We start from the raw sequence: 17,624 nt of genomic DNA on the forward strand, positions 1-17,624 counted from the left end.
ACAGTATATGTTTAGTCAGGTAAATTTAATTGTGATATTAAACTAAAAACTTAGTAAACAAAACTAAATTGAAGTAGGCCTATATATGCACATAAACATATACATGAAATACACATACATCTGTAAATAAATATCCATATAAAACAAATAATAACAAAAATGCAATAAATATATTTTGTAAATTAATAATAATAATAATAATAATAATAATAATAATAATAATAAACTTTGTTGCATTGGAAGTTGAACCTTAAAATGAGAAATTCAGTTTGTTAGTTAAATGTTGATGAATTATTTAAGCATAAGCCATTCTTAAATAAAAGTAATTATAATGCTGTCCAGTGGTGGAACAAGAGATTCCCCGGCAAGGGATCCGAGGTCCCGGACAGAGGGTCAAAAATCATTGCCAAGAGATCCAAAGTCCCAAATAGAGGATGGGTCCAAACCCACCACAACCCACCACTAAATGTCTGGAAATGTAACTTTCAAATTGCAAAAATGCTTTTTTAAAACAGTTTTTCCCAGCAAAATATTGACTTCTTCCTCGACTGTGGGTACAGCATTTCTAACAGGGGTCCTGTCCCCCCCCTCCCGGACCTTTCACCGACGCTGCCACTGATATCGTTTAATATTTTCTTGATCATTTTTCTTTCAGATTTTCCTCGTAATTGTGCTTTCCTGTGGCTGCTCTACTACATGACAATCCAACTCATCAAGGAGTGCCACTTAAAGTTTGGCAAAAAATATCTATGTGAAAAAAAGTACAGAATTTCATGAATAACTTAAGAATTTTTCCTGAACATACATTCCATTTTATTGTATTCCAATTTTTAACAAACCAAACATATATTTCTAGTTTAACTTTTGTGTGAATATAAAACAATTTTTTTTAAGGATTAAAAAACTCATATAATGATATTTTTAAATAAAAGTAAGATTGTATATCAGATGAAAAGTGACAAATATACAATCGTTTCTCATCACATAGAGTAGGTTACTTAATTTGGAAGTACTGTATTTAGAATAAATGATAGTGTCATGAAAGTGTAATTGTGGAAGCAATAAAATATAGTTTTTTTGTTATATGAATCATGATTGATATGAGATATCATCTTGCCAGGTTAATGACTTTTTTCTTAAATTTATTTAAGAACATTTTTTTGTATTGTAAAATAGATATTTTGCATTTGATGATGTTGTGCTTTTCACATTTTTATTTGTTGGCCAAGGATGGCTAATATCAAAGATATGAGGCTGTGCTACTTAATTGGCAATCCATTTTGCAAGACAAACATCTTTTTACCTATTCAAATATTGAATCTGAATCAGGTGCTATTCATGGAGCTGAGGTTGAATATCTTCTTCAATGGGTTAGAGATAGGGTTAGGACATTAAGGAGATATTCAGCCTCAGCTGCATACCCAGAGTCCATAAATTGCACCTGATCCCAAATGTTTAGTATTATTTATTGCATATTATGTGATGCCTCGAGAAAAACTATGTTCTAATAAGAAAATCTAAGTAGAGTATCTGATTGTTAATCATAAGGTCTTGGATTTGAATATGATGGGACATTCATTCATGATGGAATACAGTATTCATTACCACCATTCGAGGTGTTTCTCCATACCAAAGTTTACTATCACGTGATTTACTATTATTCTTTGCGTATTATGCAATTCCTTGAGAAAAAAATGTGTCCTAATGGGAAAGTCCTAGTCCGATTAGCAGGGGTGGATCCAGAATTCTTCAAACAGGGGGAGGGGGCACAACATATTCAGAATAGGTAAGTGAGAGTGCTAATATCAATATATGCCTTGTAATTTTAAAATTTAGTGACAAAACGCGGCGGTGGGGGGGCACATTCCCCCGTACTTCCCTATTGGATTCCCCCTGGATGGGGACATATAGTCATTATCATCTTACGGTATTTTACTGTTAGTTACTATACACTACTTTCCTTTCAGTACTTTAGTTTTACTTTACTTCACACTACTTAACTGTTAGTTACTAACTATACTTTTTACTTCACTTTTCCTTCACTTACACTACTTAACTTTTAGTTACTTCATTTTTACTTAACTTTTACTTCACTTTCACTACTTAACTTTTAGATACTTCATTTTTACTTAACTTTTACTTCACTTACACTACTTAACTTTTAGTTACTTCATTTTTACTTTACTTTTACTTCACTTACACTACTTAACTTTTAGTTACTTCACTTTTACTTCACTTACACTACTTAACTTTTAGTTACTTCATTTTTACTTTAGTTTTACTTCACTCACAGTACTTGCTGTGTGGTATTGTAATGACAGTTGTTGCTTGTCGTTTGTTGAGTCTCTTATGCATCAGTATTCTATATTGTATTGTATTATATCACAATCGAAAAACTAGGTCAATTTCATTTATACTACCTGCATAAACCGACTAATGCCATTGTACGTTTACCTCAAACACCCCTCGAAAATAATAGAACCGTCTATTCCACGGCACTCCGTGTTCACGTCAACGCACATAATTAATCGAAGGATTTAATGTACAGTATACCAATATAATTATAGTATTTTAGGCCTAATGTGATTATGTGCTGTCTCATCCATATGATAATTAATGATATGCCGATTGTAACGTCAGATGTTAAAGAATTAAAATGATTTAATGTTACTGAAACTTGAAAGATGGTAAAAAGCAGTGGTCTAGTGGCATGACATTGTATGTGGTGTTGGGTCTGGTGGAGATTTTTTTTTATCTTGATCAGATTTTTTTTTTGTTAGATTAATAACTAATCTTTGTATTTTGTGGGCTGTTGGTGTTGGTATCTTTCTCCTATGCATGTCGTAGACGTGTACCCGCTGGCGAATTAGAATTTGCATTTGAAGGGGTCTGTGACAGGGAAATAATGTACTACTAATGCGTTCTATTTATGCCAAGAATTCAGCTAAAGAAATGTCATCGATTTGCAGTGTTGGTTTCTTGATGGAAAGTGGCGGGAATACTGTTTTATTTATCTTATGAAATACGAAACACAAAACTATGCCATGTATTATGCTAAAGCTATGGGAAAATGTTTATTCTGTATATTGGGCTTTGTGAATTTCTTATGATGACATAAAAGTAAATGTTATCGACTTACAATGTTGGTTTCATGATCGGAGGTGGTGGGAATATTTTATTTATCATATGAAACAGAGAACCATGTCATGAATTTAGCTAAAGCTACGGGAACGGGTTTATACTCAATGTTTGGACTTTTTAAATTTCATATGATGACATTCAAAAGTGAATGTTATTGATATAGAATGTTGTTTCCTTGATTGGAGGTGGCGGGTGCTTTATTTATCGTATGAAACACAGAACCATGTCATGAATTAAGCTAAAGGTAGGGGAAAATGTTGTTCTCAATAGTTTAGCTTTTTATTTTCTGCCCGGGCCAAATAATCTTTAAGAAACTTGATTAATCATCACAATATTTAAATAAATAATGATGATATACAAGCTCTGAACATTAATAACGCACTGAAGTGTTTTTAAAACAAATATATATTGAGGTGATTTTATATGTTGACATTTAAGAGTAAACTTTTTTTTTAATTATTTACAATGTTGGTGTCTTGATGTGCTTTGGTGGGAGTACTTTATTATGAAACACAGAACAGGCTGATAGTCCTACAATAAATTTTAATTGAATGCTTTGACAGAATAAAATTGTACCTCTTTGGAATACTTTCAGTTATATTTGTTATATTGTTTATATTGTATTGTTTTTTTTGTCTCTAAGGTTGCAGAAATCTCCCCCCCCCCCGCAAAAGCATCATGCTAACTTCCCCAGCCCCAGTCGTCCCCGATTGGAAATGTTTGAAGTTAAAAATCACATTTTTGCGAAAGCTACTACTCACTTAATAATCAAGCCCCTGTCTCTTATACACATCTAGATGTGTATAAGAGACAGGTTAAACATTGTTTTTTGGGGAAATATTTTTTTTAAAATTCATTAGTTTCTGTTTACAAAAAAAATTGTGAATGTGTAGTTATGCAGTTTTATATGGCATCAATTCCAAATTATGTTCAAAATAAAGGATCTTAAGCTGTGTAAGGAGAAAATAAATATTTTGGAAGCTTGCACTAAATGCAGAGAAAAGCAAGAAATTGAAATTGTATAATATAGGGTTAAAGTTATAAATGATTATCAAATTGAGTTTAGACAAACCTGTATTAGTTCCTTCACTGGTGTTGGATCCTACAAATAAAAATACAATAAATTATTTAGTGTCTAACGTGTGCCGCTGTTTGAAAAGTGCTATCCAATAAATATAAGACGATCATGGTTTGAAAATCAAAATTGTCTATATGTGGTGCGTTAAGACGATCTGGTTTTCTCATCAAATTTAAGTCTCGTCATACGCGAGAATACGGTAATGCATGAATTATGTTACATTTTGTTTAGAACTTGGTTTGAAGCAAGGCCTATAATATTTGTAAAAAAATCTTACCAACGTTTAAAATCATCAGCACTTTTCCCAAGGTTGAATGAGTTATTTTCCAAACATTTTCTTTTAACAGTAAAGCCTTTAGATGATCTTTTGAAGATGAGAATTAATTCAATGTCGATGGTGTGGGCCATCAATTAGTGGGAAGTGCCATGGTTGGGTTTTCATAATAATATTGTTTCAAACAAAACCAGACAAACCGGCCTACATTATGTTATAGGCCTATAACTCGAATCTTTCATAGACATAAGAGGCATCTAAAGTGTTGTGTTTATAAATTTAATGGACTCCAAAAAGGCTCCATTTTAACTCGATCGGCCTATATACTTTTATACTAGAGCCTTGGCCAATAGGCCTATGTCGTATAAAACTCTATGATTATTTGCATTCACGATTCAGTAATTTAGATACAGGACAGCCTGCGGTTGAAGAAAAAATTATATATTACATAACATATTTTTGAATATTTAAAAACTGACGGAAAGTGGATTTTCTTCTCCTGAATTCATTTAACCACCCCCACCCTCCCCTACCAGTGGAAGAAGGGGGTGGATCGGAGAGAGAGACTAGACGTATTTCTTTACTTGACGCTGAGGGCGCTAAGCGCTAAGAATTCTTTGAAGATGTGACAATCGTCTTCGTTCAAAGAACTTTTTTGCGGCCTGACAAACGGGAAGATGTTTAAATGGTTTTTGCGGTAATTATAGAATCGCAAAATACGGTAAATTATTACAGTATTGTGCCTAGGATTTGCTTATGAAGTTAGGTTTACAGGCTAGGCACTGACCTGTAAAATGTGAAGACTGCATGGTCTCGGGTACCGCGCCGGCTTTCACACCTCCCAGGACCCAGCTGCAGCATCCTCTATCTGGCCACATTCCTAAGCCAGTGTTCCGCAAACTGGGTCCCATAAACATTTCAGGAATTGAGGTCCATAGGAGCTTGGTAGCTGTGATTGGTCAGGTCCTATGTATACAGGGTATCTTACAGTATTTTAAACATGGAGGTTACTATAATGCCTCCATGTTTTAACTGGCAACTCTAAACTTTTTCAAAGAACAGGCCACATGTTCCTTGCCTACTATCGTCTGAGCCCAGAAAGATACTGTATATTCTTGCGTATAAAAGAAGAGGTAACTATGTTCGAAAAACAGGGGGTCTTCATAAATGCGAAACACAAATAAATTTTTATCTTAAATTAAAACCATTTGGTCTGTACTGTAATGTGTGGATCCTCTGTAACCGTAAATATACTACTGAAATGAAGCTACAGTATGAATTTTAAATGCTGGGAAATAATAATAATAACACTTAAAAGGCCATAAAATGGTATTATGTGGAAGATTAGCCCAACATTTTGGCTCCATTTTTAGCCAGCTAGATGCAGTATAAAGACCAGGAATTCTGACGCTGAAAAAGGGGGTCGTCTTTTACGCCCGACATGCAAAAATCATCCAAAAAAAATCTTCTCAAACTCAGGGGTCGTCTTATACTTGTGTAGGCCACAGGCCATGTACCGTAAATGCTATATCTGAAGACAAGAAAGGAGTAGGCCAATGAAGTAATTAACAATTGAATACATAACAAAACACAAGTGAATGAAGTCTAGAATCTTAACTGCATTATTTAAATTATGCTTAACTTGTGAAATTCATCCTTTGGCATTAACTTATTATGATGTGGATGATATGTAATATCACCTTAATTATATAAAGTTTTTGAATAACATTGATCTCATTTATGCTTTCTTTGCCTATGGTAGGTGTTTATCAGTTAGATTCGAAGCAAACTTAATTATTTACAATTAAATTCTAAGATTAATAAAGGTAGACAGAATATGAAAAGACCTACCACATGTTCAAGTGTACTTAATAGAATCACTAGACTAGTGGGTAGACATGTCTTTTTGCGCAATAGATTTAGTGGGGGGCCAGGGTGCTTGCAATGTTAGAATGTGAATATAATGATGATGCTAAAGGTAGGGCCTAGAGGATTGAGTTTGCATAATAAGTGGTGACATAGTTTGAATTATGGAGACATGCAAGTGAAGTGAGCTCATAGCGTGGATAAGAGCTGTCAAGGGCCCTAGTCGTGTGCAGGAACACGATCCCTGCCAAAAATCCCCATATATATGGATTAATTTTTGTGGTTTCTATTATTATAGTAATAATATTTCCACAGACTGAAATGATCAAGTACAGTAGGTCCTTGTGAACACAGACAGGGACCCATGAGATTTCAGATTTCTTTATTAACTTCAACTGGCAGTAAAAACTGAATTGCGAGAAGTTTACAAAATATTATAAAAAGCTTGATAAAATTGTAATCTTAAAATACAATATGTAAAATTGAAAAACGCTCAAGATTTGAAACATTGGAAACTTTTCCGAACACATTAAAAAAGCGGAACTTAAAAGAATGCAAATGTTATCAAAATTACCACTCGTGTTCTGGAAGACCAATTTTCAATGATTTTCTTGAGCATCAAAACATTTGGGAACCCCTTAATCAAAATCCTGCCGGCTATCTGGATGACTATGTGTGGGTTGAAAAATTTTTTTTTGTTTTATGATATTTAAATTAAACAAAAAATATTAATTAATCTCAAAATATTATTCTATATATAAATACAGATTTTGAAAACAGCCTACAGATATTTTCAATAATGATAGTTGCTATTTAAAAATTTTTTTTTTCAGATTAATTTTGTACAATGTCATCAAGGAAGAATAGGCGGTCTGAGAAAATTCTAGTTAAAGAAGGTATTCAAGATGTTAATGATGCAAACAGGAAGAAATTTGGTATAGCAGGGCTTCCAAGATTAGAGTTGCTTGTGTATGGTGCTATAGCTATTGTATTCTTCATCTGGTATCCTATTTACAAAGTCTATGTAGAATCTCAAGGTATTTGAATGCAGTGCACTAATTAGAGGCCAGCTCGGACAGCATCGTGCGGCGCAGCCGGATGTGATTTATCACCGGGAGAAGTCTTTAGGTCATTGTGAGAATCTTAAACATGTTCAAACAGTGTTTAACTCACATAGACCCGGCGCGACAACAAATCGCGTTGAGCTGCATTGTAAGACTCTGTCTGATTTGGCCTCTAGAAGCCTCATATTCTGAGACCCTTTAATTTTGAGACAATTTTTTCAAAGTATTAACTAACAGTCGTGAATCTTATCACAGAGCTTGTTCTCTAAATGGAGACCGAACCCAGATACCACCCTGAATATAGAGGGCGAACTGTATTCTCAAGGGTTCTCAATACGAAAATATTGACTGCATTGCCGGTCAAGGCTTAATCTATATTCCCATGATTGTACTCTGTGCGTGATGTCAATGGGCATAGCATAGTCTTGAGATCACCAAGTGCCTATAGTTTGAACCATGATCTGATAAATGCAGACAATATACCACATTGGAAGAGGCCTACTATAGCTCTACTGCAACTTTAAGCCTACAAAACTAAGTGTGCACCTAGTCTAGTAATACTTCAATCATGTTCTTTTTCTTGCTCATTCAAGTGTGATTCTCTTGATACAAATCATATCTGTGACACTGTCAGTGACAGCTGGCATTCTTGCCTAGGTCTACTGATGTTTTGCCTAAGGCTCTCTTAACCCATATAAGTGGAGCGTTTTCTGTACACTAGAAGCACAAAAGGCAGAAGCACATCCCCTTAACATACCACTTGGAGTTCTCTTTCCGTACAGTGATACCCCTTTTACACTGCAAGCAAAATTCCGGACACAACCTGGGATTTTGCAATACCTGGGCTAGAAACTCCCTAGTTGTGGTTGGTGTAAACGTCAAAAAATTCAACCTGGGTTGCCGAACATCCCGGGATCGATGTGCGGGACGCAACCCGGGTGCATTCCGGAATCGCCAGTGTAAACAACACCGAACTTTGCTAGCAACGGGCTACGCCTAGACACTTCAAATCAAACCATATGCGCTGCGGTATAGACTTGATATCACAACTGTTGGTTTAATTCGCATAATTTAAAAACAACTTGTATATAATTCAATATTGACAATAATTGCGGCTTTGTCTCAATGAGAAACTCGGGCAAAATGATGGATCACCATCGCAACAAAATTTGAGGGTAGTATTTGAACCCGAGTTCATTCCCGTAAAATGGGAGCACTTTTTCATTGGATGTAAATGGGAAATGCACCCGGGATCACTCCGGAATTAACACAGGTTTATTCTGCCTTGGCAGTGTAAGAGGGGTATGAGATTAATTATGGCGCACTTCTGAAATAGCAAATTATAACCAGCACACTTTCAACCAATCAGATATACCTAAGGTCTGTGGGCATAGTATACAACACCATACTTGCTATGAAAATGTTATACCACTTTCAATTTTGATTTTCCAATTCCAATGAGACACATCAAAACATTTTTCATTCAACCAATTTACAGACCTTTTAAAAAAGAATTCCTTAAATTCATTGCTAGCTAAAGCCTATGCAAATTAATATGGAAATTGGTAATGCATGTGTTTTTTATTTATATTTGTTGTGGTAATACTTCAATAATCATATTACATGTATATTTTTTTCAGCATCTGTGTATAAATTTAACTATGGAGTCCTGGTTGATGGATTTGATGTACTTGGTGGATTAAAGGTGTGCCTGCAGTATTTGTTTTGGAATAGAAGTTGTTTGACATACTTTGAAATGCTTATTAATTTTCTACATACAACAACAGATTTAGCAGCAGCATCATCATCAGCAGAAGCAACAATCATGAGCGTCATCATTATCAGTATCAGCATCATCAACACCATCATCATTATCTCATCATCATCTTCAGCAGCAGCACTATCAGATTCATGAGTATGAGCCTCTAAAAATTCATGAGTATTAGCTTCTAAAAATTTTATAAGCGCCGCGGCACTTATTCAATTATTTACGGTATGTAAAACTTTCTCTAGATTTTCAAGATTATGGTTTAGTTGGGCTTGGGCAACCACCTTCTTTTGGCCTAATATAAGCCATGCCATTTGACCTTTGACATTGTCATTACACACTTGAAACTACAAGACAGCTATTGGGGTTGGCAGACAACCCATTTTATTATAATATGTTCATCATTAGGCCAAGGAATAAAAAATAGAAGTAATGTAAACATCCAGAACTCTCATTCCTGACATTGGCCGAGATATATGTCTATAATTTCTTCCACATTTGTTCTCTATCAGGATGATGCAGATTTTGAGTGGAATTTCTGGAGGGAACTTATAACCCTGAAAGGAAGTGTTATAGTATTTACCTACATAGCTTTTGGAAGACTGGCACTGTCATTTTGTGCTGAGGTATTGTATGTTCATATTATTCTTCTTTAAAACCACACTTAAGCCTAATTCGCATTGGACTTTCCCTGGTAAAAATCTTACTGAGATCATAATAAACATTCCAATGGAAAATCTTACTACTTTCCACAATTGGATTTTTTGATTACGGTAAGTTTTACCATGGCTTTTTGGTAAGACTTGCCAAAGTGAAAAGCAACTAATGAAACTAATGGTAAACTAATGATAGAGTTCATGCCCATGAATGTGACTCGGTAAGCTTCACAGCTGTTCACACTAATCTTTTTGGCTTAGTGAAACTGGCTCGGTAAGTTTTAGTGGGCAAAAGGGACTCTGTGAAACTTAACGTGTGGCTCAGTTAGTCTCACTGGACTTTTATTTTTGTAAGACTTACCAGCAGCTCGCTAATTCTTACAAAAAAAATGTCCAGTGCGAATTAGGTTTTATCCTGGGATAGGTTTCCCTTCCCTACAAACTCCTCATTCCAAAATTCCTCTCAGTGTATAGTTTCTCATTTCCTAGAGGTACACTTCCATCCAGTACTCGCTTCCATTCACTCAATACACTTACTCTCAATGCAAACTCTCCTTGTCAGCTTTAGCTTTGCACAGACTGAGCCCGACAATTGTCGGCCTACGCGATTTCACAAAGAATGCAACACGAGAACATGCGTGCAATGTTGGGTTGTTATTGACAATCCGCCAAATCTACAATCAGCAGACAGTGCAGGTCATCAAATGATACATCTCAGTGCAAACTCCCTCTCTCAATGACACTTTCAATGCATGAGTCCGTGGAGAACATAACACAACAGGGTGCTTGTAACAGATTGTTTTTAATGACAGTCCGCAGAAAATTTACAATCAGCAGACAGTGTTGTGTCATCAGACGCTATACCTTTCAATGTAAACTCAGTTCTTGTCTATTGTACATCGCTCTCAATGCAAACTCCCTCACTCCATGGTAATCTCTCAATGCACACGTTTTTCTAATTGTATACCATGGTACGCCCTCTCTATTGCTCTATGCAAACTCGCACTCCATATTACATCCCTACTTAATCAACATAAACACATACTCATTGGATTTCATATAGATACATATTAATTTGAAGCGAAAGTGTAACAATTATATGAGCATACAGATATATCATTGTTACCCCTAAAAACGTACTGTACATTACTATAGATTACGATAGTTAATTACGGAGGTCCCCTTATCACATCAATTATGTAATTGTTAATTGGTTGATTGATCTCATGTGGGCATTAAACCATAGTTTCAATACATGTGTGACTTTTCGCAAGCTTAGCTCAGTCAGATCTGATGGTAGCCACTGTGTGTGTGTGTGCTGAACCGTAAAGATCTTTAGGTTCCCGGTTCAATTCCCATTGCTGCCTCTCCTTGTGTTTCAGCTGGAGGGCTGAAATACAAGTTACGATAGTGCACCGTTTTTCGGATGAGACGTTTAAGCCATCGGTCCTGTGTGCAATATGGCCCATGTGCACGTTCAAGAATGCAGTACACTCTTTGAAATAGAGTAGGGGATTGTCTCCCGGTGTACTGCCCAATCACCACCAGAAGCATCCCGAAACATGTCTTCAGACTTCCTGGGTTATCCTTGGTGTGAATCACACCGAAAATACTTATCTTATATATCTTATGAAAATGATAACAAATATGGTTACACCATTAAATTCACAACCCTTCCCCTGCGGTAGCATATTTGTCACAATGTAGGCAATCATATTCAGCTCATACAGCATGTTGTTATAAGAATGTTTTCGGCACGAATGATGATAACGACAATGACGTATTCATATTTGTTATCGTTTTCGTAAGATTGCGAAATCTCCCTACTTGTCTATCAGATAAGCTGTCGTGCTGTAATCAACACAGCATTAGGGAATAAATTTGCTATCAGAAGAACACTGTAATTTACAATACTAAATTATAATTTTTGTGATACCAGGTTATGGCATACAGGGTATCACAAAGGAACAATAAAAGTGTAAGAAAAAAAAACCATGTTTTTTTAATGAGCGAAAAAAGAAAGAAAAAAAAATCAACCTATGTATCTATCTCTATGATATTTAGTAATAAAAGACAAAAACAGGGACTATGACAATTTTTATAGATGATTATTTTGATTATTTGTAAGTATGAACTCTTCTTTTTAGTGGCGGAATTCGGTGCTTCTACTTTTCTCGATGGTGTCCATCACGTTGCTGGTGACATGGAAGTGTATGTTGGTTCTGTTATGTTATGCAGTTTTTATGTACCTGGTCTCGTTCAGCAAGAGGGCGCTGGTCGTTTGGGCTGCTGTACTTGGCCAGCTCTACACTATTATGAGTCCTTTTCTTCTATCATATTTAGTAAGTATACATGCACGAAAATTGTTCTGTGATTTAATTATATGAAATCATGTAATATTAAAAAATGTATGTTGACTGCAAAGCCTCTATTATTAGTTTCATCCCATACGCGAAGGCGTAAGGGCGCCACCGTATTGAAAATCATTCCCAACAACTGCAATGAAACACGAACAAACATACCTCACCCTGGAGGTTATTCCCAGAACCTCCAGGGTGAGAGTTCACATTCTGGTGATCACTGCGAGTGAGTTTACGTTCAGTACAATAGTGGTATGTTTAGACAGGTGTGGACGTGAACTCACATCCTTGCCCTGGGTGAACCCTGTCAGGCGTGAACTTGCATTCCTGGCAATGAACGTGTTAACTCATATGCCAATATGGCTAGTAAGTTATTGTGATCCAGACCAATATGGCTAGTAAGTTATTGTGATCCAGATTTAAAGGTAAAAATAAGAGAATCACCGATGATCAGCGTCATTGTGATGGATTACGTATAGCCATGGTCCGTTGCAACATTACAGCTGTAGAGAGGCGCTTAGTAGTTTCATGTTTGCATCATTCCATGGCGACAGGGGTTGAAATGAACATAGCATCAGGGTACTGTAACCCTCAACTCTTCCTAAAGATGCAGTAGGTTCTTTAAAGTGCACAGGAGCCAGATGTATATTGGACTTCCGTTTTGAAGTGATCATTATTCGAGAACTGAACGCTAAACGAGGACTGGCTCAAACCAGCGCTAATGTAAAGACCGTAATTTGCGGCACCCTACCTTACTGGTCGGTCACACACCCAACTCGCCTAAGATATCAAGATTTGTAGCCTATGTTGTAGACTGTTATTTCATGTAAACAGACTACAGGGGCGGATTTTTTTTGGTGGGGGGGTGGGGCCGGACCGGCTCCGGAAAGAAAGAGAGAATAAGTAAAAACTGATCGGCCAAAACGCCTCGGAGGTTATTTTCGGGTGTCTAGAACACAAATATTTTGCAGGGCATGTCGCTGGACTCCCTCCCCCCTTTCGGACATCTCTGGATCCGCCCATAGACCAGCTAGCAAAGTAAGCTTCATTTACTGTATCAAGTAAAAAAAAATATTGCCATAATGGCCTAGGCACTGGCGGCTAAATAAGAACAACTGAGTAGTCTGCACATATTTACATATTTGCATGTATGTACTACGTTTGATGATGATTATTTTTGTATTTGAAATATATGATTGATGACTCAATTAAGGTATGCCGTCCTAAAGGCCTAGGCCTAGATCCTTTGGCATTTTTGCTATTGCATCTCAAAATAGAATAAAATAAGCCTTAGGCCTGGACCCAGATGTGTAGTAGTAGTCCTACTAGAGTATTATTAGTACTATATGTTATATATCATGTACCTGTCTGTGTTGGCTATAAACAAAGCCTACATAATATGACTCCTCTAACATGAATAGTATTTGCTCAAGGACCCATAGTTGCTAGCGAGGCTTCTACTAGAATGTAGCAAATCCTTGCCCAGGTGGTTAAGTTAGGCCTAGGCAGGTGGGCTATCTAGCCAGTGAAGCTTCCCTTGCTGCTCACAAAGTTGTCCAAAATTAGAACAATTTGATTGGTTAGTTATCCCAACTTCCAAGTGTGATATTTTGCATAATGTCAGTCTCTTTATGGTTGAGTGACTTTGGAAATTGATTTAGCTATCTCACTTTACAAGTGTTATTTTCTGTCCCAGCTCCCTCGTTTTATGTATAATTGGAGCAAGTCTACAAATTTTCTAAAATTCCCTCATTCCTTATATTTTCAGCATGATTACTTTTAAATTTGTTTTGTAAAATACTGTATGTAGTTTTTAGAGGCAGTTTTAAAGTGAGCTGAAAGTTCAGTGAGGTTAGCAAAAGTCTAATCATTAAACTTCATTAAAACACTACTCCTTTCTCAATTTTGTTTTTCTAATACAGTACTGACCAGTAAATTGTTCAGGGGTTTTTCAAATTAAAACTTTGTTTCAGACCATTTTTGTTAGAAAGTGTTCAATGTCTTATGTCTTTAAGGGAATTCTCCTTTCGATCAACTAAACTTAGTTTTGTTTATGTTTATCTGATTTTTTTTGTGCTTTTTAATGTTTTCTGTTCTATTTTAAAGACTTTTAACAAGTGCCCAATTGGATTGGATTTGCCAAAATCAGTCACCAGTGAATGCTATGTTCCTAAACTATGATTGAAAGCAATTCATTAAAATGAAATTTATAGAAATTTTCTGACCTTTAAGTGACCTATTATATTGACATCAATGATTGATATCAAAAACAATCACCTGTGAATACAAGTTGAAGTAAACTGTCAAATTCCCAGCCATCAAACACCTTAAGGAAGTAAAATTCACTACTTCAATCAAACTATGTTGTATTTTTGTAATATTCCATCCATCTAACCATTTACTATCAATTTATCTAATCTTTTTTTTCCTTTTTTTATTAACACACTGTTCCATAGCGTCCTCAATTAAATTTAGTAGATGTTTATATATCTTTTCTTTGTATTTTATTAGTACTTTACCTCAAACTATGTTGTTGTGCAATATCCCATCCATTTAACCATTTGCTATCAATTCATCCAATCTGTTTTTTTAGTAACATACAGTTCAATAGCATCTATAACTAGTGTTATGTAGTGTTTATAAGCATATCATTTTTTTGTATTTTATTGAGTGAAGTTTACTTGTAAAGTAAGTTACTTGTTCAGATTGTTATGAAATAATCATGTTAACTGGATTATGTGCTATCAATTCATCCAAACTTTGTTTTTTTTTTTTTCAAATTTTTAACATTCTGTTCTATAGTGTCCATAAGTGAATTATAATAGCATATATAATTTCTTTGTATTTTATTACCGAAGTTTACTTGTAATGTTTGTGCTGGTTACTTGTTCAAATGTTAAGAAATAATCATGTTAACTTGATTATCGGCTATCAATTCATTTAAACTTTGTTTTTGTTTTTTTTTCAAATTGTAAACATTCTGTTGTATAGTTTCCATAACTAAATTTAGTAGATGTTTATGAAAGCATATATCATTTCTTTGTATTTTATTAAAATGAAATTTACTTGTAATGTTTGTGCTGGTTACTTGTTCAGATGGTTACAATATAATCATGTTAAGTGAATTATCTACTATCAATTCATCCACACTTTGTTTTTTTCTTCAAATTTTTAACATTCTGTTCTATAGTGTCCATAACTAAATTTAGTAGATGTTTATAAAAGCATATATCATTTTTTTGTATTTTATTAAAATGAAGTTTACTTGTAATGTTTGTGCTGGTTACTCGTTCAGATGGTTACGATATAATCATGTTAACTTGAGTATCTGCTATCAATTCATCCACACTTTGTTTTTTTCTTTTCAAAATTGTTAATATTCTGTTCCATAGTGTCCATAACTAAATTTATTCTCTTTATTAGCATATATCATTCGTTTGTGTTTCATAAAATGAAGTTTTATTGTGATGTATGTGCTGGTTACTTGGTTACAATATTATGTTAACTAGATTATCTGCTATCAATTCATCCAAATGTTCTCTTTATTATTAACTGTTCCAGTATCCATAACTAAATCTAGTCTGTATATTTACTATCATATCTTTCCTTTGTATTTTATTAAATTAAGTTTTATATAATTTCTTTGTGATGTGTCATGTTACTTATTCACATGGTTAAGATATGATCATGTTAACTAACCAATCTATGTTTTTTTGTTTTTTTAAAATTAAAATATTGTTCCGTAGTATCAACTAAATTTGATCTCTCTGTTTACTTTGTATTTTATTAAATGAAGTTTCATTGTGCTGTTTGTGCTGTTTACGTGTTCACAAGGTTACGATGTTGACTGGCCAATTTATGTTTTTTTTTTTAATTATTAACATACTGTTCCACGGTATCCATAACTAAATTTAATCTGTTTGTTTTCTTTGTATTTTATTAAACAAAATTTCATTGTGATGTCTGTGCTGGTTTACTTGTTCACATGGTAACAATATAATCATTTTTAATCAGAAATCATCTACCTACTTATTGAGTCAAGCGCCATAATGTTTCCAAGTTTGACTTTGAAAGCTATTTACTGGCATTTATTTCCACCAAAGAACATCCATGGTTGCCTGGAAACATGACATCATTTGCCTTGCAGATGATAAAACAAGCAGATTAATGGGAAATTGTAGTATAATTGAAGCAGAGAGGAGCTTATTGTCTTCAAGGATATTGTGGAGTATTAATAAAGTATATGAATATTAGCAGAGAACCTTTTATTATATTTCTTATTCAGAGCAAGTTTTTTTTGTTGTTGGTTAAATAATGTGAATTGATGATGCAAATGATAACACACTTGCTAATTTTAAATATCATCTCTTCATTTAAATACTGTAATAATATTAATTATTATTATTAATGATAGACTTATTTAACATCATGCGTCGGCCTCTATGCATTGCAAATTATTCGGGTCATTGGAACACCTATGAAACACAAACTGGGCTTACGGTTTATAGTCTGTGTCCGAGAAGATGTGTTTCACCACAAGAACCATAGGAATGTTTGCCGTTCGACCCAGTGCCAATAATATAGGTATACGTTGCAGTGTCCCTGCCTTATCGCTTGGCCATCCAATTCCCCAAAAAAAACCCCAACCTAGAGGTTGGGAAACCAACCTGCTGTGCCAATAAATGTTATTACATTGCATAGATGAAACGTACTGACATGTATAGTCTTGACGTCATCACCCTTTGTTTTTGTTAACTTTGTTGTTACTATTTTATCTTTATTAATTTAATTTTTTTTCATATTTTTTATGTTTTATTTTTTTTATTCATTTATGTGTTTGTTTATTTTATTTCTTTTGATGTTCAGATGTTAATTTGTATTTATTTTATTTATAATAATATTACTTATTATTTTAATATCCATCTACTTATATCCTTGTTCACATTCATTTTCTTAATGCCGATGAACATACTTATCATATTTGACTTTCATATTACCAGATGAAATAAGATATTTACTTAATTAGCTTTTGTTTGAGGTTACTGAAAAAAATAAATTATTTGTTTTCGCTTTTTTTTCCCCCTAGAGTAATTTCACAGACAGTGAGTTTGATTACCACATGACCATTTTTTCAGTGGCACTATGCAACCTAAGGTTTCTAAGTTTCTGTCTAGATTACTGCAGCCATTTTAGCGATGATTCTACAAGATTTGGAGTCTTAGATTTCTTGCTCTATATCTTTTATCTACCATTATTTTTCTCTGGACCATTGATGTCGTATAAAGATTTTCATAACCAGGTTTGTATTTTTTGTATGTTTCTTATTATAATTTACATTAAAATGTACTCATCTGTGAAATGTTACTATAAACAATATTTGGATCACCTATCACAATATCCTGAGTATGCACGTTACT

General features: G+C 34.5%; 1 protein-coding gene across 2 annotated transcripts in view; it reads left to right on the forward strand.

The window, feature by feature from the left end:
• The first annotated feature begins 5,087 nt into the window (after nt 1-5,087).
• LOC117120137 (protein-cysteine N-palmitoyltransferase HHAT-like) overlaps nt 5,088-17,624 on the forward strand; it is a 72,127-nt gene continuing 59,590 nt past the window's right edge. For both annotated transcript variants that reach the window (XM_033265156.1, XM_033265157.1), the window contains exons 1-6: nt 5,088-5,214; nt 7,193-7,396; nt 9,064-9,128; nt 9,704-9,817; nt 11,995-12,189; nt 17,294-17,506. In XM_033265156.1, the coding sequence (XP_033121047.1) occupies nt 7,207-7,396; nt 9,064-9,128; nt 9,704-9,817; nt 11,995-12,189; nt 17,294-17,506 (777 nt within the window). In that variant the 5' untranslated portion in view covers nt 5,088-5,214; nt 7,193-7,206. The remainder of the gene's footprint in view (nt 5,215-7,192; nt 7,397-9,063; nt 9,129-9,703; nt 9,818-11,994; nt 12,190-17,293; nt 17,507-17,624) is intronic.

Source organism: Anneissia japonica, unplaced genomic scaffold (assembly GCF_011630105.1).
Source record: "Anneissia japonica isolate Jap-2015-1 unplaced genomic scaffold, ASM1163010v1 scaffold401_len1656234_cov178, whole genome shotgun sequence".
In the NCBI taxonomy this organism is placed as follows: Eukaryota; Metazoa; Echinodermata; class Crinoidea; order Comatulida; family Comatulidae; genus Anneissia; species Anneissia japonica.